Below are 23,257 nucleotides of genomic sequence, written 5' to 3' on the forward strand. Positions count from 1 at the left end.
AGACTAGAAAAGGTATTTTTCATGTTTCATGTATTTTTCTCATATACACAAAATCGGAAATCACAGAAACACCATAGTGCGGAAGGAGGCAATTTGGCCCATCGAAATCGCACTGACAGCAAACCCATCCAGGCCTTATTCCCTTAACCCCACATGTTTACTCCACTAATCCCTCTCACCTACACATCCCAGGACACTAAGGGGCAGTTTAGCATGGCCAATCCACCTGACCAGCATGTCTTTCAGACTGTGGGAAGAAACCAGAGCATCCGGAGGAAACCTACGCAGACACGGGGAGAATGTGCAGACTGCACACAGACAGTGACCCAAACTGGGCTTCAAACCCAGGTCTCTGGAGCTGTGAGGCAGCAGTGCTAGCCACTGTGCAACTATGCCGCCCAGTCTCAGAGAATCCTTGGGGAGATTGAAGAGGCAATTACGCCCATTGTCTGGGTTTAGGGCTTTAAATAAATGTCACCAGTAGGCTTACATTAACACTGCAATGAAGTTACTGTGAAAATCCACTAGTTGCCACACTCTGGCGCCTGTTCAGGTACACTGAGGGAGAATTTAGCATGGCCAAATAATCTAACCCGCATATCTTTGTACTGGAGGAGGAAACTGGAGTACTCAGCGGAAACCCACGCAGACACGGGGAGAACACCACACACGGTGACCCAAGCCGAGAATTGATCCCAGTGCTCTGGCACCATGAGGCAGCAGTGCTAACCATTTTGCCACCGGGATGCACTATAAACTAAAATGTTAAATGGCTGATTGACTTAGTAAATCTTTTCCTTCCAGATCCTCAAACAAGTTAAAATAGTCGATGCTTTCAGAACATCACTTGTCTTGGAAATTAAACTTTCTGATGAAGCAACTTAGCCAAACACTAGGACAACTAATGGGAAAGTGGCGCAGGAGCTCATTGCTGCATTGAGGCCTGATACAGCAATTGTGATGGACCCACTGACAGATGAATTGCACTGATGTCATCACTGGTAATGAAGCAGGAATCAAGGTCCTTCTCTTGCTGCCCAAGTGTAACCTGTATTCAGAATTATGCGTCTTGTAACACGTTTTAATGTTACATTACCCGATAAAAAAATGCAGGTATTTTAACAAGTTACATGCTTAACAGTTTGAGTGCATGACTGTAATCTGTGATTGGCAGCAATGTAAAATATTTAGGATGAAATTGTTAATTTCTGTGTCCTTATTATTGTGAACTAACACTTTTTAATGTATTGAAATGTTAGTTGGACAGGGCTTATTCCGGCCGTAATCTTATTTGATTAGAAAAGGAAAAGTGGATTCGATGTGATTCCCTGTGAAGTACCTTGTTTTTTTTGCCGTGAGTAACTGCAAGGTGCAGCGCACTGACTGAAGAAGATCCCCAGCAGTGATTGTTTAGTCTTTCAAAATCAATTAACTGGCCAAAAAAAAAGGAATTAAGTTTGTAAACTCAATAAAATGTTCATTGCGTTTGCATTTAAAACACAAAATGGTGTGTTCCAAGTTGGTCCTCTGGTTCTGAAATGGCTTCCCCAGCTGAAAGAGAACGCCATCACATTCAGCTCCAGTGGGCTGACTGTGGTGTGTCATACCACAAACAATATCACAGCCATGGATCCAGTCCCCTTGGAAAAGAAAGACCAGCATTTACATAGCACCTTTCACCACCTCAGGACATCCCAGTGGAGCAAGCCAATCTGCACACAGCAAGCTCCCAGCTGGGGGGGTGGCAGTGTGAAAAATAAGCAATTTTTTGGTGGTGATAGAGGTGTGAACATTGGTCAAGGCACTGGGGAGAACCCCCACCCCACCCCACCCCTCCCCTCCCCTCCTCTTGCTGTTCAAAATAATGTCTTTTGATCTTCTGTTTCCAACCAAGTTATTATAGTCTCAAGTTGGCTTATATTCACACTGCAACTAAGTTACTGTGAAGTTCCCTAGTCGTCACACTCTGGTGCCTCTTCGGGCACAGTAAGTAATCTCACAACACCAGGTTAAAGTTCAACAGGTTTATTTGGTAGCATGAGCTTTTGGAGTGTTATCCCTTCATCAGGTGAATCCTTGACTCATCTTTGAAAGCTCATGCTACCAAATAACCAGTTGGACTTTAACCTAGTGTTGTGAGACTACTTATTGTGCCTACCCCAGTCCAATGCAGGCAACTCCACATCTTCAGATACATAGGGAGAGTTTAGTATGGCAAATGCACCTAACCAGCATGTCTTTCAGAGTGGCTTAGTGTCTGATGTGAAAGATAGCACCTGGGACAGTGTGGCATTCCCTCAGTAGTGCACTGGGAGTGTCAACTTGACTTTTTGTTCACAGTCCTGGAGTGAAACTCGAATGCCCAAGCTTCACTTGAGTGTGTTACCTCACTGAGCCACAGCTCACTTAAAGATGAAACTGATCTCTTCCTAGTTTCTGTGTATTGAGGGTCCCCTATAATTTTTTGACTGTGTAACTCCTCAGATTAGTGATTTTAGCTCTATTTATGGCAGTCACCTGAGGCATATAAAAGTACCCTCATATCATCCAATACAGTATCAAGATACATTGTTCCTTTCTCTGTATGTTTATCCAACTTCTCGGTTGGTGTAAAGTTTCTCCAGAATGCCCTATTGGATTTTTTTTAGTGGTTATCTTATTATGACTTCCTAGTTTTAGTGTGTACCACCACCCCAAAGTGGAAGTATTTTCTCTACATCAAACTCTCATATTCTTAGACATCAATCAGATCACTCATTTGTTTTGTTGTTCTAGCAGAACAAACCATAGCCTTTCCTGATTGGTATCAGCTCTCAGTTCTGATATAATCCTTGTTGCAACACCTCCAGTGTCTCTGTTTTAGCCCAGAGTTTCAATAATAGAGATCAGAACTATCCACTGTACATGATAACTTAGGAATGTATAAATACATGCAAATCAAATGCAATCAGTAAGATGAACACAAGAGCTCCTTCTAACCCCCATTGTATTCTTTTGTCTGTTTCTCTAGCTTTTCAAGTATCTATACTTTCATCTCACACACTCCCTGTGGTGAAGTGTTCCACATTCTCACCACTCTGAAGAATTCCTTTGCAAGTTTTCCTTGGGAAGTTTTAATTATTTAAGGTAATGCCTCCATCAGGTTAAGCTTGGCAGTGACCCTGTATCCTCCCTCAAGACTGTGATATGTATAAATTGCACATTAGATTGAGTGCATGCCCTAAACAGTCGAGCTTTATTTAATTAGCACTCAAAGGTTTATTAGTGTCACAAGCAGGATACATTAACACTGCAATGAAGTTACTGTAAAAATCCCCAGTTACCACGCACCGGTGCCTGTTCACATACACTGAGGGTGAATTTAATGTGGCCAATGCACTTAAGACCTCAGCAGGTCTTTTGGACTGTGGGTGGAAACCCATGCAGACACAAGAAGAACTTGCAGACTCCACCCAGACAGTGATCCAAGCCAGGAATTGAACCCAGGTCCCTAGCAGTGAGGCAGCAGTGCTAACCACTATGCCTATGGTTTCTTTACTGAATGTTCTGGAAGTTTGAGTGTGTGTGTTTGTATTGAACTGGATTGTGCCTCATGACGCTATTGTTCCATGTCAGGGCCCTGACTGTTTATGCTGCTTCCCCCCTCCCACTGACTGTACCATAGACAAAACTTGCACTTAGCATGAAGAGAGAAACTCTTCTTGGCTTAGATTTAGCCTACCCATTAACAGCACAATGCTGTAAGATAATTGGAAACAACATTCAGAAATGGGTCACAGAGGAGACTTGGTGTTTAAATACATTTGATGAGTTCCTGCAGAATGTAAATACCGCAGTAACATGAGGGTGAATATTCAGAGTGTTCAATGCTGGATAGATGTTGCACTGGTGTTCTGTTTTGCTGCCATCTGCCAATGCAAGCAAACTGCCTTCCAAACAACATTTTGAATGTACCCACAAGTGGTTCGAGGGCAGCTCACCCTTCTCAAGAGTCAGAGGAGAGGGCAATGTGCACAAGTAAACATTTATTCAAATACTATTAACAGAAAAATAAATCAGGCGATCCAGTTAAATCCAGACAGTAAACAAACAAAATTCTATCATATTTTTCACACAGACCAATACTCCAGACCCCAATACAGTTCAGGTTTCTTTACCAGATGATAATGCAACAATTGCCTGATGCTGAACAGCCAGTGTAACAGGTTGTGCATGACCGTGGGATATACCAGCTACTTTCAAACAACAAGAATTGACCGAGTAGAAATCCAAACTGATCACTGTATCAAACACAAGTCATTAAATCTTATAATAAATTGGCCTGTGTACCTTCAGTGTGTGAGCACCCTGGAAAAACAGAAACATTTATCACAAAAATACCTTGTGTTTTAGAACCTACTTGAACCACAGATTGTAGTAAACATGGTTATCAGTTAGATATAGCCTCTGAAACTGATAAATCATGTCTGATCATCTCATTAAAGAACTTCCATCTTCTATCCCATATCTGGTTCATCAAAATAAAACTCTGATCACAAGATTCAGTTTAATTAAACCCAGGCCATCCCAGTTCTAAACTTGAAGGCTTGTATACATAAACATAAATAATCAATTTCCCTGATGCGCTAAACCATAAATTAGGATTGTGGAACGCTATTCAAATCACAGTTGATCAAAGGATTATCTATTGCAACACAATTTTCCAAAAGCACTGCCCATTCCAAAAGGATGATTACAGCCTCCTCGACACCCCAGATCCACGGTGCAGCATGGGAGGCATAAGTGGGGTGTTGGCGGGGAGGGGAGTCTGAGGACCTCCAAGTCTTCAGCACCTGAGTCAAGGTGACTAACCCCAGGTTGGGTGTGGGGACCACAGCCTGGACGTTCTAGCTGCCTGCTTCTGCACCTAAAGGTGGCCCCCAGAAAGCGAGCACGAGGCCTCCTGTTTCTAACTGTAGCGGGGTGGGGGGAAGTGCTATAACAGGCAGAGGCAGTTTGATGGGACACTAATAATAACTGCTCAAGTTCTTCATTCATTTCCTTCCTTAAATTATTTGATCCCTTTTTAAGAAGGGGACACTCCTATTTGATGACCCTGATGGAACCACCAGTGTCCCTTTATCCTTTACATTAAGAAAGGTAACTAAGAAACCACACTGTGGACGGATCTCAGATGTCTATTTGGTTTTTTTTGCCTACCATTACTATTGGCCGCACACAATGGCTTCTGCATCTGCAGATGGTCTCGATGAAAAGAAGCACGAACAAGTGTGCAGCCACATCACCTGGAACAGAATCAAGCCATGATCTTACGACTGGGGAGGAAATGTGGAATGTTACACAAATTTGTGCGTTATCGCATGAAAAAACAAAAATCGAAGGATGCCCCTGGTTCCCCAGGCTCCCAGGTTATTGGCTGGTCAGGTAGATTCACACTACCTCAGGGCGGAGGGGTTGTTGAGTACTGTTGCAGCAGCAGCCTGTGACAAGGGTTACACACACACACTGGCTGGATGGACCATGGGAGCGGCAATTCATTGATGGCACACTGATTGCAGAAGATGGCTTGGCAATTGTTGCAGCGTTTCTGTAAGGAAATTGAAACCATTGTTTAGATCCACAGAAAAGAGAAGACACGGAGGACTGGAGATCAGGTGTCCCAGTTTTGAAGAAACGCAACGCTTGGGAGTCTAGCAGGTAAACCGATCTAACAGTGAGTTATAGTAAGAGGTAAGCTTGTCCCACTATTTCCATGGGTCAGGTATTCAACATAAAATTAAGTAGCTGCAATGAGAAGGAAGGGAGGTTAGAAAAAAACGTTTACACAGCATATCAGAACGTGCAATTTACTGCAAACTGGAGAACCAGGAGAGTGTTTGCTGTAAAAAGGGAATCAAGCAGAAACGTAAGACTAATTGGATCATGGAGGAAAACTAACGCACACTTGAAGGGCCAAATGATCTGATCTCAATGTGTTCTCCATCAACAAACCAGTTATATTCCATCGAAAACAGCTAATGTGGAATTCTCTCTAACTTGGATTTTCCACCCAAAGGAACCATCTGGGTTCAGCTTGCAAGCCTAATATGCTGGAATTTTAAAACACTGCACCAGAATCTCCTCAATTTTTAACACTCGCCACCTGGACGGCATTTGGCCTTTCCCTTTTCTCTAATCTCCTGCCCCACGATCTTTGCAATCCCCTAATTCATCCACATTTCCAATTTCCTTTGCTCCACTGAGGGATTGTGTCCTCCGCTGCCTGGGTCCTAAACTCTGGAGTTCCCTCCCTAAACCTTTCTCATGCCAGTGCAGATGAGATTCACGAGGCTGCTACCGGGACTTGATGGTTTGAGTTATAAGGACAGGCTGGATAGACTGGGACATTTTGCCTCTGGAAAAGGCTGAGGGGTGATCTTATAGAGGTTTATAAAATAATGAGGGGCACAGATCAGCTAAATAGTCAATATCTTTTCCCAAAGCTAGGGGAGTCTAAAACTAGAGGGCAGAGATACAAAAGGGTCCAGAGGGGCAATTTTTTTTTTTACGCAGAGGGTGGTGACTGTCTGGAACAAGCTGCCAGGGACAGTAGTAGATTTTTGTCTTTTAAAAATTTAGACAGTTACATGGGTAAGATGGGTATAGAGGGACATGGGCCAAATGCGAACAATTGGGACTAACTTCATGGTTTTAAAAAAAAGTGTGGCATGGACAAGTTGGGCCGAAGTGCCTGTTCCCATGCTGTAAACCTCTATGAGTCTCTCCCCCACAACACTCCTTAAAACCCAGCACTTTGACTTAGCTTTTAGTCATCGGTGGCACAGTAGTACAGTGGTTAGCACTGTTGCCTCAGCGCCAGGGACCTGGATTCGATTCCCGGCTTGGGTCACTGTCTGTGTGGAGTTTGTATGTTCTCCCCTGTCTATATGTGTTTCGATGTGGGTATGCCGGCATTGGACTGGCGTAAACACAGTAAAAAAGTCTGACAACACCAGGTTTTAGTCCAACCGATTTGATATGTGTTTCCTCTGGGTGCTCCAGTTTCCTCCCATAGTCTGAAAGTTGTGCACTGACTCAAATAGGCACCGGAGTGTGGCAACTGGGGGAGTTTCACAGTAACTTACTTGTGACACTAATAAATAAACTTTAACCTTTCCTAATATCTCTCCTTGCGTGTCTTGGCGTCAAACTCAGTTTATTGGTCTTCAAGATGCTTCACAAGTTAAAGGGTGCTATGTAAGTGCAAGTTGTTGCCTGCCAACACCACCATCCCACTCACTGATTCAGACATTTGCCTCTGTGTTATGGGCACTGAATACTGCAATCCAACAGATTTCTCCAACAGTGTTCTCACTGGAACAACGGACGTTCCAGGGAGACTTGATAGAAGTCTACAATATTATGACAGGCATACACAGAGTGGATAGTCAGAAGCTTTTTCCCAGGGTGGAAGAGTCATTTATTAGGGGTCATTTACTGGAGGGTTTAAGGTGTGAGGGGCAAGGTTTAAAGGAGATGTGCGAGGCAAGTTTTCACAGAGTGGTGGGTGCCTGGAACTTGCTGCCGGGGGAGGTAGTGGAAGCAGATACAATAGTGACTTAAGAGGTGTCTTAACAAATATATGAACAGGATGGGAATAGAGGGATATGGTCCCCAGAAGGGTTTTAGTTCAGTCAGAAAGCATGGTCAGTGCAGGCTTGGAGGGCCGAAGGGCCTGTTCCTGTGCTGTAATTTTCTTTGTTCTAAAACAAGGTCATTGCTTCCTCCATTGAAATGAAATTTTTGGAGGATTTTTTAAAAAAAAGTTCACTGATTATTTCATAGTTTCATGTTCTATGTACCAGTCACATTAAACATGGAGAGACTTCCCTAAGTGCAGGACTTTAAACATTCTCTCTATACTGGAATGATAGTCAAATGAGTTGGAAGTTTAAATTTGAAGCTTTATGCGCAAAGTATCCATGTGGATTTGCCTTTTCTGGGGCCCTGGTTCTTTCTGAGGATTTATTTTCATTTGTTCTGAGTATCTCAGCAGTGGACACTGGCCTCACGTCAGTATCTAACATCCAGATTGTCTCAGACCAAGTTCCTGGTCTCTATAATTAAAACTTCAAAGTGCAATTTCCCCATTTTGGTTCCTTACATTAGTAACAACATATTTATTCAGAACTTTATCATAATAAAACTAATCACTACACAGCCACAAAAGGATTAGGAGGAGGAGTGACCAAAATCTTTGTCAAAGAGGATAAAGTAGAGGGGCAGGGAAGCTCCAGGAGGGAATACCATAGTTGGGGGGGGGGGGGGGGGGCGAGGAGTGATTAAAATCACATTAGGAAGCCAGAATTGCAGGACAAGCTCCGGAAGGCTGTGTGGCTGGAGGAAGTTTCAGAGATAGAGACAGCTGTAGCAGCTAAAGGAGGTTACAGATGGGGAGGATAGAACATAGAACATTACAGCGCAGAACAGGCCCTTCGGCCCACGATGTTGCGCCGACCAGTTAAAAAAACAATGACCCTCTAACCTAAACCAATCCCTTTTCGTCCATAAACCTATCCACGGATCTCTTAAACGCCCCCAAACTAGGCGCATTTACAACCGCAGCAGGCAGGGCATTCCAATCCCTCACCACCCTCTGGGTAAAGAATCTACCCCTTACATCCGTCCTATAACTACCCCCCCCTTAATTTAAAGCCATGTCCCCTCGTGCTAGCTTTCTCCATCCGAGGAAAAAGGCTATCACTGTCCGCCCTATCTAAACCTCTAATCATCTTATATGTTTCAATAAGATCCCCTCTTAGCCGCCTTCTTTCCAGCGAAAACAACCCCAAATCCCTCAGTCTCTCCTCATAGGACCTCCCCTCCATACCAGGCAACATCCTGGTAAACCTCCTCTGCACCCTCTCCAAAGCCTCCACATCCTTACTGTAATGTGGGGACCAGAACTGCACACAGTACTCCAAGTGCGGCTGCACCAGAGTTGTGTGCAGTTGCAACATGACACTGCGACTCCTAAATTCAATCCCCCTACCAATAAACGCCAAGACACCGTATGCCTTCTTAACAACCCTATCTACTTGATTCCCAACTTTCAGGGATCTATGTACACATACACCTAGATCCCTCTGTTCATCCACACTATTCGAAGTCCTCCCGTTAGCCCTATACTCAACACATCTGTTATTCCTACCAAAGTGAATTACCTCACACTTCTCCGCATTAAACTCCATCTGCCACCTCTCGGCCCAGCTCTGCAACCTGTCCAAGTCTTCCTGCAAACTATGACACCCTTCCTCACAATCTACCACACCTCTGACTTTGATGTCATCAGCAAATTTACTAATCCACCCAACTATACCCTCATCCAGATCATTAATAAAAATTACAAACAGCAGTGGCCCCAAAACAGATCCCTGAGGCACACCACTCGTAACCGAACTCCATGACGAATATTTACCATCAACCACCACCCTCTGTCTCCTATCTGCTAGCCAATTCCTGATCCAATTTCCTAGATTACCCTCAATCCCATACATCTGCATTTTCTGCAGAAGCCTACCATGGTGAACCTTATCAAACGCCTTACTAAAATCCATATATACCACGTCAACTGCCTTACCCCCATCCACCTCTTTGGAGATCGTAGAGGCTGGAAGAGGTTACACAGATAGGAAGGGTTATAGGAGCTGGGAGGTGGTTAGAGATAGGGAGAAGGTTTAATCAATTGAGGAATTGAGTTTAGGAGTCAGGAGATAATACTGCAGATGTATAAAGACCCTGGTCAGACCCCACTTGCAGTACTGTGCTCAGTTCTGGTCGCCTCATTACAGAAAGGATGCGGAAGCTATTGAGAGGGTGCAGAGGAGATTTACAAGGATGTTGCCTGGATTGGGTGGCCTGCCTTATGAGGATAGGTTGAGAGAGCTCAGTCTTTTCTCCTTGGAGAGACGAAGGATGAGAGGGGACCTGATAGAGGTATAGAAGATGTTGAGAGATATTGATCGAATGGATTCTCAGAGGCTTTTTCCCAGCGCTGAAATGGTTGCCACAAAAGGACACAGGTTTAGGGTGCTGGGGAGTAGGTACAGAGGAGATGTCAGGGTAAGTTTTTCACGTGGAATGGGCTGCCGGCAGTGGTGGTGGAGGTGGATTCGATAGGGTCTTTTAAGAGACTTTTGGATAAGAACATGGGACTTAGTAAGATAGAGGGTTATAGGTAAGCCTAATAGGTAGGGACACATTTGGTGCAACTTAACATATGAACATAAGAAATAGGAGCAGGAGTAGGCCATCTAGCCCTTCGAGCCTGCCCCGCCATTCAATAAGATCATGGCTGATCTGAAGTGGATCAATTCCACTTTCCCGCTTTCTCCCCATAACCCTTAATTCCCCTGTCTATCAAAAACCTATCTACCCGTGACTTAAATATATTTAGCGAGGTAGCCTCCACCACTAGGATGCTACCAGGACTTGATGGTTTGAGTTATAAGGAGGGGCTGGATAGACTGGGACTTTTTTCCTCTGGAAACGGCTGAGGGTTGGTCTATAAGATAATGAGGGGCACAGATCAGCTAAATAGTCAATATCTTTTCCCAAAGCTAGGGGAGCCTAAAACTAGAGGGCATAGGTTTAAAGTGAGAGGGGTGAGATACAAAAGGGTCCAGAGGGGCAATTTTTTTTTTTTACGCAGAGGGTGGTGACTGTCTGGAACAAGCTGCCAGGGACAGTAGTAGATTTTTGTCTTTTAAAAATTTAGACAGTTACATGGGTAAGATGGGTAAAGAGGGGCATGGGCCAAATACGTATAATTGGGACTAACTTCGTGGTTTTAAAAAAAAAGTGTGGCATGGACAACTTGTGGGCCAAAGGGCCTGTTTGTGCTGTAGTTTTTCTATGTTTCTACATTTCTAAGGTGTAGGGACTGAAGGAGGTTGCAGAGATAGGAAGGGGTGTAGAGGATGGAAAAGGTTACAGAGCTAAGGAGAGCTGTAGGAGGTTACAGAGATAAAAGACACATGTAGCAGCTAAAGGAGGTTAGAGGTAGGGAGGGTTGTAGGGGCTGGAGGAGGCTAGAGAGATAGGGAGATGTGTAGGGGCTGAAGGAGATTACAGATGGGGGTGGGGAGGTTACAGACGTAGGCAGATGGAGAGATTTGAAAGCAAGGAAGAGTATTTATAATCAAGTGGTTGCCAGCACAGGAGGTCAGTGAGCACAGGGCCAAACGCAGGCAGCAGAATATTAGGCACAGTAATGTTTAATGTACCTTCAATCTGGTTACTGAGGCTTCCTCCTCACATAGTTTGCACATTACATTCTGTCTCTCCAATATTGACTTTTCAGATTCCTGTGAGACACAATTTGGATAATTACAAAATCTGCCTCTTTCAAAAACTGTGCATAATTCTGAGGGTAACAGACAAAAATCACTACTAACCTTTTCAACTTCTGTACTTGACCTGGAAATATATGAAAGAACATTTTGAGTTCAGCTACAACTTGCACCATCATCACGCTCATTATAGAGCAAAGATTACAATCCAGAGAGCGTACACCAGCCTGATTAGCAGCTGGAAAGAGACACGTAAACAGGGGACAGCAAGAGAGAAAACAAGCCATGGGGGAGGACGGTGGAGAGAGAGGCACACAACACAGATGGGAAAGAGAAAGTGGAGTGCAGAGAGAGAGAGAGACAGACATAAAATCCCTACAGTACAGAAAGAGGCCATTTGGCCCATCAAGTCTGCACCAACCAAAATCCCACCCAGGCCCCATTCCAATTACCCAACATATTTACCTTGCTAATCCCCCTGACACTAAGGGACAATTTACCATGGCCAATCAACCTAACCTACACAACTTTGGAATGCGGGAGGAAACCGGAGGAAACTCATGGGGAAAATGTGCAAATTCCGCAGTGACCTGAGGTTGGAATCGAACCCAGGCCCCCAGTGCTGTGAGGCAGCAGTGCTAACCACTGTGCCACCGTGCTGCCCAAAATACCAATTAAACACTGAATCGGGCACTGGAACAGAGAAAGAGAGGAGGTGGTCAGAGAAAGAAAGAGAGGATGAGGACAGAGAGAGGTGCAGAAGGAGGGGCAGGGATGAGATACAATGGATGGAAGGGGCTGGAGGCAGAAGGAGAAAGTAATTAAATTTACTTTTGGGGCAGTGTTTCCTTCAGCTGCCAGGGATCAATGTTAAGTGGGTGAGTGAGCAGCCCACCCTGGGTATAGAGAATGTTCGATGCTGATACTGTGCACCAACAAGAGGAATGGGAAGTCCCCCCCAACAACATTTAACTTCCCTCGTCCTGAGCACCACTAAAGCCCAAGGTTCTCAGAACACTTTGTAGTTTTTTTTGTAGCAGGAAAATCCTTTTTATTTCGTTCGGAGCATGTGTTCACACTGTCGAACGTTTTCACTTCAATCTGATTTGAGTTGTCAGATACAGAAGGAGCAGTTCAGTTGGGGGAGCTGGGGGCAAATCATTTTCCAACTCATAGAATCCCTACAGTGCAGAAGGAGGCCATTCGGCCCATCGAGTCTGCACTGACCATAACCCCAGGCATTTACCCTAGGCAGTCTCCCTGACACTAAGGGGCAATTTAGCATGGCCAATTCACCTAGCCTACTCATTGTTCAATAATTCCTCCAGAATCTTCCAATAAATAAATCATTTAACCCATTTACATAACTCGACAACATGCAACTGTTTAATAAATAAACGAAACTGTGACATTAACTAAACCCTCTATTGTCTATAACAGAGTATCAAATTACCTCCTTGGCTGGTAGGTCCCATTTGTCTGTCTGTCCTCTCCTGCTTGCCGGAGCCTCAGGTTTTCTTCTCGAAGCTGCTCCAATTCCTGAGAAATTTCCACCCAACCAGAAATAATTAGTACACAAAAAACAGCACGACCAGACTGGGAAGAAACAAAACTTTCTGCAAGTGCAGCAACGTGACAACAACATTAATACCACAATCATCTTACCAATCACACAAAGTGTATCAAAGAACCCCTACAGTGCAGAAAAAAGTCATTCGGCGCATAATCCCACCCAAGCTCTATCTCCGTACCCCCACATATTTACCGCACAAATCCCTCTAACCTACGCATCCCAGTGCGCTAAAGGGTCAACTTAGCACGGCCAATGCACATAATCCACACATCTTTGGATGGTGGGAGGAAACCGGAGCACCCGGAGGAAACCCACACAGACACGGGCAGACTCCGCACAGACGAGAATATAACTGCCATTTAACTGTTCTGCTACTGGCTTGTCTGTTTACCAGACGGGATAGGCCAAGGCAGAGAATAGCAATCTCTATAGTTTAATTGCAGTCATTAATGCTCTTCAGCAATAACCACACACCTAACTGGTCATACCATAGAGACAGCCGAGTCTTCATTTAAACAACATGCTCTGCATTATGGGGAGGGGGGGGACTCTCACTCGTCACCATCCAGTAAGCCCAATGTCATTCAGGAGAAAGCTAAGCCACTTGGTCACCCGGACTCAATATCCAAATCTTCCAAAATTGCTGACCTGACAACAGGGTTCTCAGCACACCCTCACTCTCAGCAGAACGTTCAGGGGCAGCAGTAATCCAATATGGTCAAAGTTACCACCCATCCTCACCTGGAACAACTACTACAAGACTCTCAATAAAGCCAATCAGCACAAGTCACACAAAGGGATGATAAAACTGGCGACTAAAAGCTTGATCCAAAAAACTTAGGGTTTAAGGAAGATGGGGAGAAATGGAGGACTTTAGGAGTGAATTCCAGGGCTTAGGGCCCAAATCACGAAGGTGGAATAATTAAAATCATGAATGCCTGAATTGAGAAAGCGTGGGGATCTTGGATGGTTGAGGAGATGGAGATGGGAGAAGAGTAAGGTCAGAAAAATCAAACCATTGACAGACCAGGTGCCAGGAGTAGATCAGCGCGATGTTTGGGGCTGGTGGTGAATGAGCAAATGCTCCAAATTAGGACAGGAGGAGGAATGTTTTAGACAGAGAGTGGAAGACAGGTCAGTCAGAAGACTCCTGCTCACTGGTCCAAAGTCCTGGAATTCCTGATCTGAGCAGCTCTTCAATGAGAAAGCTCACCAGAACCATCTCGGGTCAACCTGGAGCAGACAATAAACACCAGCCTTGCTAAAGTATTATCAGCCAAAACCACTGTGCACAGGGCTTTCAGAGTTTCAGCTGCTCCGCCTATCAGATCACTTTCAATTTTGTGCTTGGGGGCAGACCCACAGAATCAGCTCACACACACGAGAAGGCATTTGGCTCATTCAGTGCTGTTAACCCACTTGTTTAAGCTTAGTATTCAACAACAACCTGCAATCTCCCTGCCGCTGCACATAATTTACATTTATGGACCAAACCCAGCTATCACTTCACGTTCTGCTTGGTGAGGTTATCAGGGATCGGCTGAGATTGAAGGTTAATTCAGTTTCTGACAATATTTGAACCCAATGTCTTTGCTCATCTTTTACCTTCTTCATATCGACCATTTGTTGCTGATGAATCTTTATTTGTTCTGAGCAGTTATCGCGATGGGGACCACTGTGCAAATTCTGTCTCTGCTCCTTTAAGCCCATTTCATACTGAGAACTGCAGACAGAGGAAGGTAATCAGAGTGATGGACAAACCATTGTGATTACATGGTTTATGGTAATTAACTTGTGACATGTATTGTCAAGCGGGGAGCGCGATAAATTGGCATGAAATTCAGAACTGTCTGCAAAACAGGGCATGAAAAACTCAAAAAGGCACCTTGCTTCCACTTTGATGAACTTTAAGTCAACTGGGCACGTTTCCAAATTGGATTTAGTTTGGGCCTGATGGAATATTGGCCTTCTTCTCAAAAAGGCTAGAATATAAAAGCCAGGAAGCGACACTTCGATTGAACAGTCTGATCCCAGCTGGAGGAACCGTGTGCAGTTCTGGGCACCATACCTCAGGGACAATTTGGGGGAAGGTGCAATGCAGGTTCACCATAAAGATATCAGGAATAAAAGATTTAACTTGGAAAACAGTTTGCAAGAACATGCCTCACAATTCCTTTCTTTTAAAAGATTAGATCTAATCTAAATGGTTAAAATGATGGATAGGGTAGCTCTCCAAACTCCCCCCTGACCCCCTCCCTTCTGAAATGCTGTTGAGGCTGGGGTGGGCAGCGGGGAGGTATATTTGAAAATTTCAACATCAAGGCGAATAAACACATGAAGGAATATGGAACCCAGATGGGAACAGGAGTTAAGGTACAGGTCAGCCATGATCTACTTGAATGCCCTAACAGAATGGAGGGGCTGAATGGCCTCCTGCTATATTCCCCAGCTAGCGAGATTGAAAGTCACGGGCAGTGGCATGGGGAGGACACTGACCCCCTGCAGCAGAGTGAACAGGCTGGGATTGGGACCCCACGGTGGAGAGGTTCGTGTTTCCCCTGAGAGTCACCTCCTGTCCCTCAATCCATATAAAATTAAATATTTAATAATTATCACTTGCTGTCTCCACCCACAGTTCGCAGCATGGAAACCACACAACATAAAAATTCATTATCAGAAAAGAAGTCATGATGGCAACAGGCCCAGACTTTTCAATCTTAACCATCATTACCAACCTCGCTGAATGGTTGGGACAATGCCCTGGGTCAAGCTGTCTTAATCAAAACGCCCTGACTCTCTCTGATGCACTGGTGGATTCAGTGACAGCGACAATCGTAACTCTCGAGCCCGCAAGAGGGAGAGAGAAGTTCACACAACATCCAAAACGTTCCCATTGAAGCAGCCTTCAACATGAAGTCGGAGAGCTGTGACTTGACCCCCAACCCCAGATTGTCATGCAGATCTAGTCTGGCAGGGCCAACAGTTCTAACGCTCTGTTCTTAAAAACAAACTTCAAACGGTGAGCCATACGGAATTACTATCGCTGGACAATAAAAGAGTAGCAGAGCAGAGGGGATCTGACTAAAGGCTGAACAAACTGGGGCTCTTTTCTCCAGAGAAGGAGACTGGGGGAAGACCTGATAGAGGTCTTTAGCCAGAGTGTGGCGGGAATGTCAAACTCACCAACACAGAGAGTAGTTAAGATGAACAGTTAACAGATACATTTAACGGGAAGCTGGATCAACATCTGGGAGGATGGAATAGAAGGATATGCTGACAGGTCAAAATAAACAGCGATGTGATTCACTGAGCTAAAGCCTCGATTTGAAAAATATTCTCTCATTTTTAATCGGCCAAAAAAAACACGATAATTACTTATCCAATTATTTTAATGAAGCAATGTAATAATTAATTAGCAAACATGAAGGAAGACATTTTGACTTGAGCCTGAATGCATTAAACTCAAATCCTGATTTTTACCAGCCTTCCATCACCCAAACTGTTGAACCCTGAAATTTCTCTAAACATTACTGCGGCCTGCTTTACTAACATTTCTAATGTTACTTCCCACAGAGTGTTTGTCTATCACACTCATCAAGTTAAGTAGGGGACTCAACCAATGAAGGAGAGCTGCATAATTTGGAAATTAACAAGAGTTTTACACAAATGGTCTATTCAGCCCAGTTGTTGCATATTGGTGTATATATTTGCCCCCTCCCCCACCCTACTTCATCTCAACTCATTGATGTATCTTCCTATTTCTTTTTCTCCCTCATGTGCTTCACAGAGTGGTAAAGCACAGGAGGCCATTCAACCCACCCAGCTGATGTCAGCTCTTTGAAAGAGCAACTTAGTCATCAGGAGAAATTTGCATGCAAAACAAATTCCTCAACATCAGCTTTAGTCTAACAAAAACAGGATTTCACAAGGAATAATGAAAATAGCATTTTTCTTCCTTCCCCTGTCTTTCTTTATCTGGGCATCTCCTTCCATTTTCATTAACTAGTCTCCACTCCCTCAACACCTCTCACTAAACATAAACTGGATGAAGAAACTTGCAGGGATGTGCTGCTCAATAAGGTGCTCACATGATTGGCTGGGCTAGGGTGTGATGATGGCGAGTATTTCATACGTAGAAATGAACTGAGTGCAGGTCAAGACTGTCTTCTCTGGGGTTTAAAAGTCACTATTCTGCCAAGGTTTCAAGAGAGTTTGTTATAGAAACTTCATCAAGATCACACAGGGATGGTCTATTCTTGATATGCAACAGTAGCTGGAGGTATTGAAGAGTTGGTGAAAAGTTGTGGTGTGTCTCAGTGAGAAATGATCCAATCGAAGTTCCTTTCATTCCATGGGCAAACTCGAGAAAACCGTGAGGACGACTGTGTGTGAATCTGTTTGAAGTGGATGGGGAAGAGTATCACACTTTGGATAGTTACAGCAAACAGACAAATGTTGAGTTCATTCAAGAATGAATGGTTGGGACAATGCCCTGGGTTGATTTGTCTTAATCAAAGGCCCTGACTCACTTTGATGTACTGGTGGGTTCTGCAATACCGACAAAACTCCAGTCTCAGGAGAAATTTGGACTACAGCAGGTTTGTCCTGCTCGCCCTTGGTCAGATTTCCTTTCAAGGAAGTTACCTGTGACACTGACAGAATCACTCTCCAATCTTCACTGGACATATGAATGCATCTGATCTCTTTGCCAGGACACTGATCACACTCTGATCCCCATCTCATCTTCTGACCCTCTTACATTGCCTGGTGCATCATTACATCTTCATTTTGTTTAAACTGGACGTCGATAGCAAAGAAATTAAAAAGCAGGACCAGCTAAACCTTGTCTTAAGAGAGTGTGTTTTAAGATTGCATTTAAAAACTAACTTGTGAGAAATCTGTTGTAGGCTGTTGTGTTAGTCTGTAAGCGAACAGAAAATTGTCCAACCTGAGTCAAAGTATGAGAGTTACCACTTGGCATTTATTATTTCCTAATGTTTGCTCTTCTTTCTGTTGCACCATTAGATGCTGGGTGATATGCTGATACTAGAGTATGCCTCAGTTCCATTCTTATTTGGGATTTGGACCAAACTATACACCATTATCTGACACCTGCACCTCTGCAAACCAAAAATCTCAAGAATCTCAATTTTGGCATCTGTGCCATGAACTCAACATTTGTCCGTTTGCTGTAACTATCCAAAGTGTGATACTCTTCCCCATCCACTTCAAACAGATTCACACGCCGTCGTCCTCACGGTTTTCTCGAGTTTGCCCATGGAATGATAGGAACTTCGATTGGATCATTTCTCACTGAGACACACCACAACTTTTCACCAACTCTTCAATACCTCCAGCTACTGTTGCATACCAAGAATAGCTCCTTGCTGCTGCTTTCATAGACCATCCCTGTGTGATCTTGTTGAAGTTTCTGTAACAAACTCTCTTGAAATCTTAGCAGAATACTGACTTTTAAACCCCAGAGGAGACAGTCTCGACCTGCACTCAGTTCACTTCTACGTGTGAAATGCTTGCCATCATCACACTCTAGACCAGCCAATCATGTGAGCACCTTACTGAGCAGCACATCCCGGCAAGTTTCTTCATTAATTTCTCTGGCAGACACTGGCGTGTCATTTGTATATATGAACTAATGTGCTGGTAACTCACTGGCTTGAAGTGAATCATTCTTCACAGGAAAACCCGGCATTTGTGTGAATGAGGGGCCAGATGGCCTACTCCTGCTCCTGGTTCTTATGATCTGCTGACTTTAGACTCATACAGATGGACCATCAAAATCTGAAGGCATGCTGGCCCGCCACTTATGGCATTCCCTTGTTTGAACCAAATATGATCACAATGGCACATCCTACTGTTTAAAGTACTTGTGGAACTGCGTAACATCATAAATGATCATTAATGCTCCAGAATAATGTGCTCTGGTTCATTTCATACCCAAACACAATTTGCTCATCCAACAATCTTTTAAACTACTCAAACTTTTTTTAAAATTAATTTCTACAGGATTGAGGGCGCCGCTGGCTGGCCAGCATTTATTACCCATCCCTAGTTGCCCTTGGAGGGCAGTTGAAAGTCAGCCAGATTGCTGCGGCTCTGAAGTCACATACAGGCCAGACTGGGTAACGACGGCAGATTTCCATCCTAAAAGGACGTTAGTGAACCAGATGGGTTTTTTCTATGGTTTCAGTAGATTCTTAATTTCAGATATTTTATTGAATTCAAAATTGCACTGTCAGCGGTGGTGGGATTCGAACCCAGGTGCCCTAATGTCCGGGGTCTCTGGATTGCTAGTCCAGTGACAATATCACTACACCACTGCCTCCCCTTACTCAAAAAGGTCAGCTTCGGAGGATCTAAGAATGTGTCGGTGTTCTTCTTAATGTCCCAAATGAATCATAAAAGAAGAATTCCATCCCAGCCTCTTTCTGTTGTGTGTTATACACCTCCCCAAGGGCAACAAAACAAAATGCTCAGACCTTGCAACATACTACACAGGAGACCACTTTTAAGTTTCAGTGTCACATAGGGGTTATATTTACACTGCAATGAAGTTTCTGTGAAAATCCCCGAGTGGCCACATTCTGGCACCTGTTCAGGCAGACAGAGCTGCCAATGCACCTAATCAGCACGTCTTTCAGACTGTGGGAGACGCAGACACGGGGAGAACACGCAGACTCTGCACAGACAGTGACCCAAACAAGGAATCTAACCCAGGTCCTGGCGCAGCGAGGCACCAGGTGCTAACCACTGTGCCATGGACTTAGGACTGTCTTTATTCAAAGTGTTGTGAATCTTTAGCATTTCTCTAGTCCAGTGTTTGGACGCTCCATCGTTTTTATATTTAGGTCGTCTGAAGATTTTTGGGTACTAAGGCAATTAAGGAATATGAGATGATGCTGAGGTCTTGATCGAGGACTGAGAGAAGATCAGTCTTGATTGGTGGGGCCTAATGGCCAACCTAAGCTCTAATTTCTTGCCTTTTCTTACTAGTTCACGAAGTGTACTGGATTGTCCATACAAAGCACTCAGCAACTTTACTCGCACAAATCTACATCCCTATTGTTTGGCCCTCTGCCCTATCGACAGTGCAGTCATGTGGTCACCTACCGTTGCTTGGTGAGCAGTTCCACCTCGTTCTGCAAGCTGAAGATCTTCTCGCCAAACTCCTGCTTGAAGAGATAGTTGGCTTCCTCAGCCGACTGCCAGTTGTTCTGTGTCTGTCGCAATCTGGGATTTGAGCCAGATGAGTTTGTGGTAAAACAAAAAGGCCCGGTGGAGATAGCAGGGTCAAGGTGGAGGGTGGAGGGGGTGGGAAAAGATCAAGTTCAAACAAAACAAAAGAAAACTCAATGATGGTTAGAGACAACAAAAAAAAACAAATGGCAGTCTCGCAAAAGGAAAGGGGATTCAGGCAAAGAGATGGTTTTCTTCCCAAGTGTTTATTTTGATCTATTACTACACAGTTCACAATAATGATGGTTAATTAACAAAACATTTCTTTTTTTTTGACATTTCTTTACCCCCAGCACAAACGTATCTTTGCACCAGAATTAAGTCCAGCGCAACAGCCAACGTATCATTAATGCATTCAATCTAAATATTTTTAAATAAAAAATAATTTCCACAGCATAGTGCAAAAGCAGGTATTGGTTGCACAATAAACTCCCGTATTACCTAATTAGTTGACAATTGGTTTGTCTCTGAAAGCCAACCATTTATCGTCCCACACACTTTTCAATTATTTTCACAGATGCTACTTGGTTCTGGGTCCTCTAATGGGCAGGTTAAAATCTGATCACATTTTGGCAACTGCCCACCTCAAGATTCAGGTTGTTGTGTTGGAACACCCAGACATGTGCACTAGTTAGGTCAAATTTAGCCAAGATCTCATTAAGTTGTGGAGCAGGAAAAAGGGGCTGAATGGCCTCCTCCTGTTCCTACTGTATTTCACAGAGCAGTTTAGGCACCTAATCCCTTACAACAGAATTTACCCCAAACAGGATTGTCTGGTTTAAGCACAGAGGACTCCAAGATTACAATTTTTGCAAAGGAAGAAATCCCAGTGATGATTCTTGACAACGTACAGTTTTATATCACAGCTCAATTGCTTGAATGCTGTCACGGCAAACTGTTTAATGTGCATATCTCAAAGTATAAAACTCATGCACACCTGTTCTCAGCAGAAGCATCTGTTTGCCCAATAACACTATCAAGTTAAGTCTGGCTGCAAATTACCCCAGCATTAATCACATGAACTGTTGTGTCCATCACCCCATCTCTTACAACATTCTCAAAACTAATTTCATTTAACTTGATCCTATATAGCATCCATCACCCCCACCTTCATCCTGTTTTTTATTTAAATATAAGCTTCTGGACTATCACGTTCATACATTGTTTTATAGGATGAATCCTTAATCTAGCAATCCTGCTATCAATCTACACTTACTGAAACCAATAACAATTGGTAATGCTGCTATTCTTAACCTAGGAATGTGTCTGCAATAGATTCAAACCCACTAGCCCACTCCTACACATCTCACTTGCCTCTTGCGAAGTGCTTTTAATAAGCTCAGGTCGATCCAAAGATGTGTGGGTTAGATTGATTGGCCATGCTAAACTGCTTCTTACTATCAGGATTAGCAGGGTAAATCTGTGGGGATAGGGCCTGGGTGGGATTGTTGTCAGTGCACGCTTGATGGGCCGAACGGCCTCCTTCTGCACTGTAGGGATTCTATGATTCCAAAACACTTCCCAACATGTTGAACAGGTGACATCTGGCAAAACATAAAAAAGGCCAAACTCAACTGGCCAAGGGGCAAAACAGAGAGACAGGGATTTGGGGTTGAAATTCAGAGCCTTGATCGGTCTGTATCTGTGAAGTCCAGCCCACTCAAAACTAAAACCACTGGGCATCCCTGTGACCCTACGACAAAGCTGAAGGGTAAAAAAATGAAAGGCTCATCACTGCATTGTAGTTTGTGGCTGGGAAGTCTGCCAACACGGAGATCACTCTCAACACAAAGCCAAGCTTTTCAAATAAAAACTGTCAACTGAAACTTTATCAAGGATAACGGTGAAAGATGTATGATAATAAGGCAAATTCACTGTACTCGTTTCATTCTATTATCTTGGTCATTTAAGGTTCCAACGATGTATCAAGTTGGTTAAGGCCAACAAGGGTGACAACACATGGACCCCGACTCAAAAACCAAACAAATTGACAACTACTTTGAAAGGGAAGCTTTCTGTTGAAGGTGGCAAAGTATTCTTGAGGAAACCATACCATTCTCACACCAGTAAAGAAACTAGGCCATGTAAATGGCGGCAAAAAAGGGCCACCTGTGAAACATGAATTATTCAAATACTATAATAATAAACTTCTTTGTGGTTGATTTTTAATTGGAAAAAAATGCTTCACTGCAAACTGCAACCACAACTTTATATAGGTTTTCTCCTCCGTTGCCAGGTTAGTAGAATGTCTTCTCTCTCTCGATGCCTAGTGTTTCTGCACCAGCTTCCCAGCTGCAATGTTTAGATTCCTAGCTTGTTTCACCAAATCATTTTCACTTTTTGAGAGACAGGGTCATCAGCAGGGCAGGAGGTAGGTAAAAACATCGCAAAAATCAGAGGAGCAGGGATGATGAAGAAAATAACAAAAAAAAAGTTAAAGGAACAGGAGAAAGAAAAAAGAAACAAACACAGTAAAGAGCACTTTCATTAGCAAATCTGCAGGTTGAAATTCTTTTTCCATTGTACTTAAGCAGTCATATTTCAAATCAGCAATTCCTGCACACTTGCAGTCCCGGATATTTACAAGGTAAACCTGATCAACTTTCTCTGTTACCTCCACACGTCCCGGGGTGGTTTCCTCTCCCGCAGGAAGCACAGAGGAGTCTAAAACTAGAGGGCATAGCTTTAAGGTGAGAGGGGAGAGATACAAAAGGATCCAGAGGAGCAATTCTTTTCACACAGAGGGTGGTAAGTGTCTGGAACAAGCTGCCAGAGGTAGTAATAGAGGTGGGTACAATTTTGTCTTTTAAAAAGCATTTAGACAATTACACAAGAAAGATGGGTATGGAGGGGTATGGGCCAAATGTGGGCAGTTGGGACTAGCTTAGGGGTTTTAAAAAAAAGCGCAGCATGGACAAGTTGGGCCGAAGGGTCTGTTTCCATGCTGTAAACCTCTATGACTCTATATAAAGCTTGGTAGGGGAGAAACAAGGGGACGGCACTGACAACGAAGATAAATTATTTTACCATATTTACATTTCCAGAGTTCGATATTCGATGTTGATACTGCAATGTCTCTGGTTGCAAACAGATCTCCGTT

General features: G+C 43.8%; 2 protein-coding genes across 8 annotated transcripts in view; one reads left to right on the forward strand and one right to left on the reverse strand.

The window, feature by feature from the left end:
• The window catches only part of LOC145347932 (G-rich sequence factor 1-like), a 28,960-nt gene extending 27,455 nt beyond the window's left edge, over positions 1-1,505 (forward strand). Inside the window, exon 10 of the mRNA XM_080195923.1 lies at positions 805-1,505. Coding sequence (XP_080052049.1) covers positions 805-821 — 17 coding nt within the window. The 3' untranslated portion in view covers positions 822-1,505. The remainder of the gene's footprint in view (positions 1-804) is intronic.
• A 2,507-nt stretch (positions 1,506-4,012) lies between these two features.
• The window catches only part of rufy3 (RUN and FYVE domain containing 3), a 66,466-nt gene continuing 47,221 nt past the window's right edge, over positions 4,013-23,257 (reverse strand). For 4 of the 7 annotated variants that reach the window (XM_080195942.1, XM_080195933.1, XM_080195953.1 and 1 more), the window contains 6 exons: positions 20,032-20,151; positions 14,509-14,626; positions 12,784-12,869; positions 11,436-11,457; positions 11,265-11,345; positions 4,013-5,587 (listed from right to left, as the gene is read on the reverse strand). In XM_080195942.1, coding sequence (XP_080052068.1) covers positions 5,441-5,587; positions 11,265-11,345; positions 11,436-11,457; positions 12,784-12,869; positions 14,509-14,626; positions 20,032-20,151 — 574 coding nt within the window. In that variant the 3' untranslated portion in view covers positions 4,013-5,440. Of the gene's footprint in view, positions 5,588-11,264; positions 11,346-11,435; positions 11,458-12,783; positions 12,870-14,508; positions 14,627-20,031; positions 20,152-20,342; positions 22,494-23,257 lie in introns of those variants that run through there. The other 3 variants (XM_080195972.1, XM_080195981.1, XM_080195988.1) reach the window with 1 other exon arrangement.

This window comes from Carcharhinus amblyrhynchos, chromosome 1 (assembly GCF_965287045.1).
Source record: "Carcharhinus amblyrhynchos chromosome 1, sCarAmb.v2.hapA, whole genome shotgun sequence".
Lineage (NCBI taxonomy): Eukaryota > Metazoa > Chordata > Chondrichthyes > Carcharhiniformes > Carcharhinidae > Carcharhinus > Carcharhinus amblyrhynchos.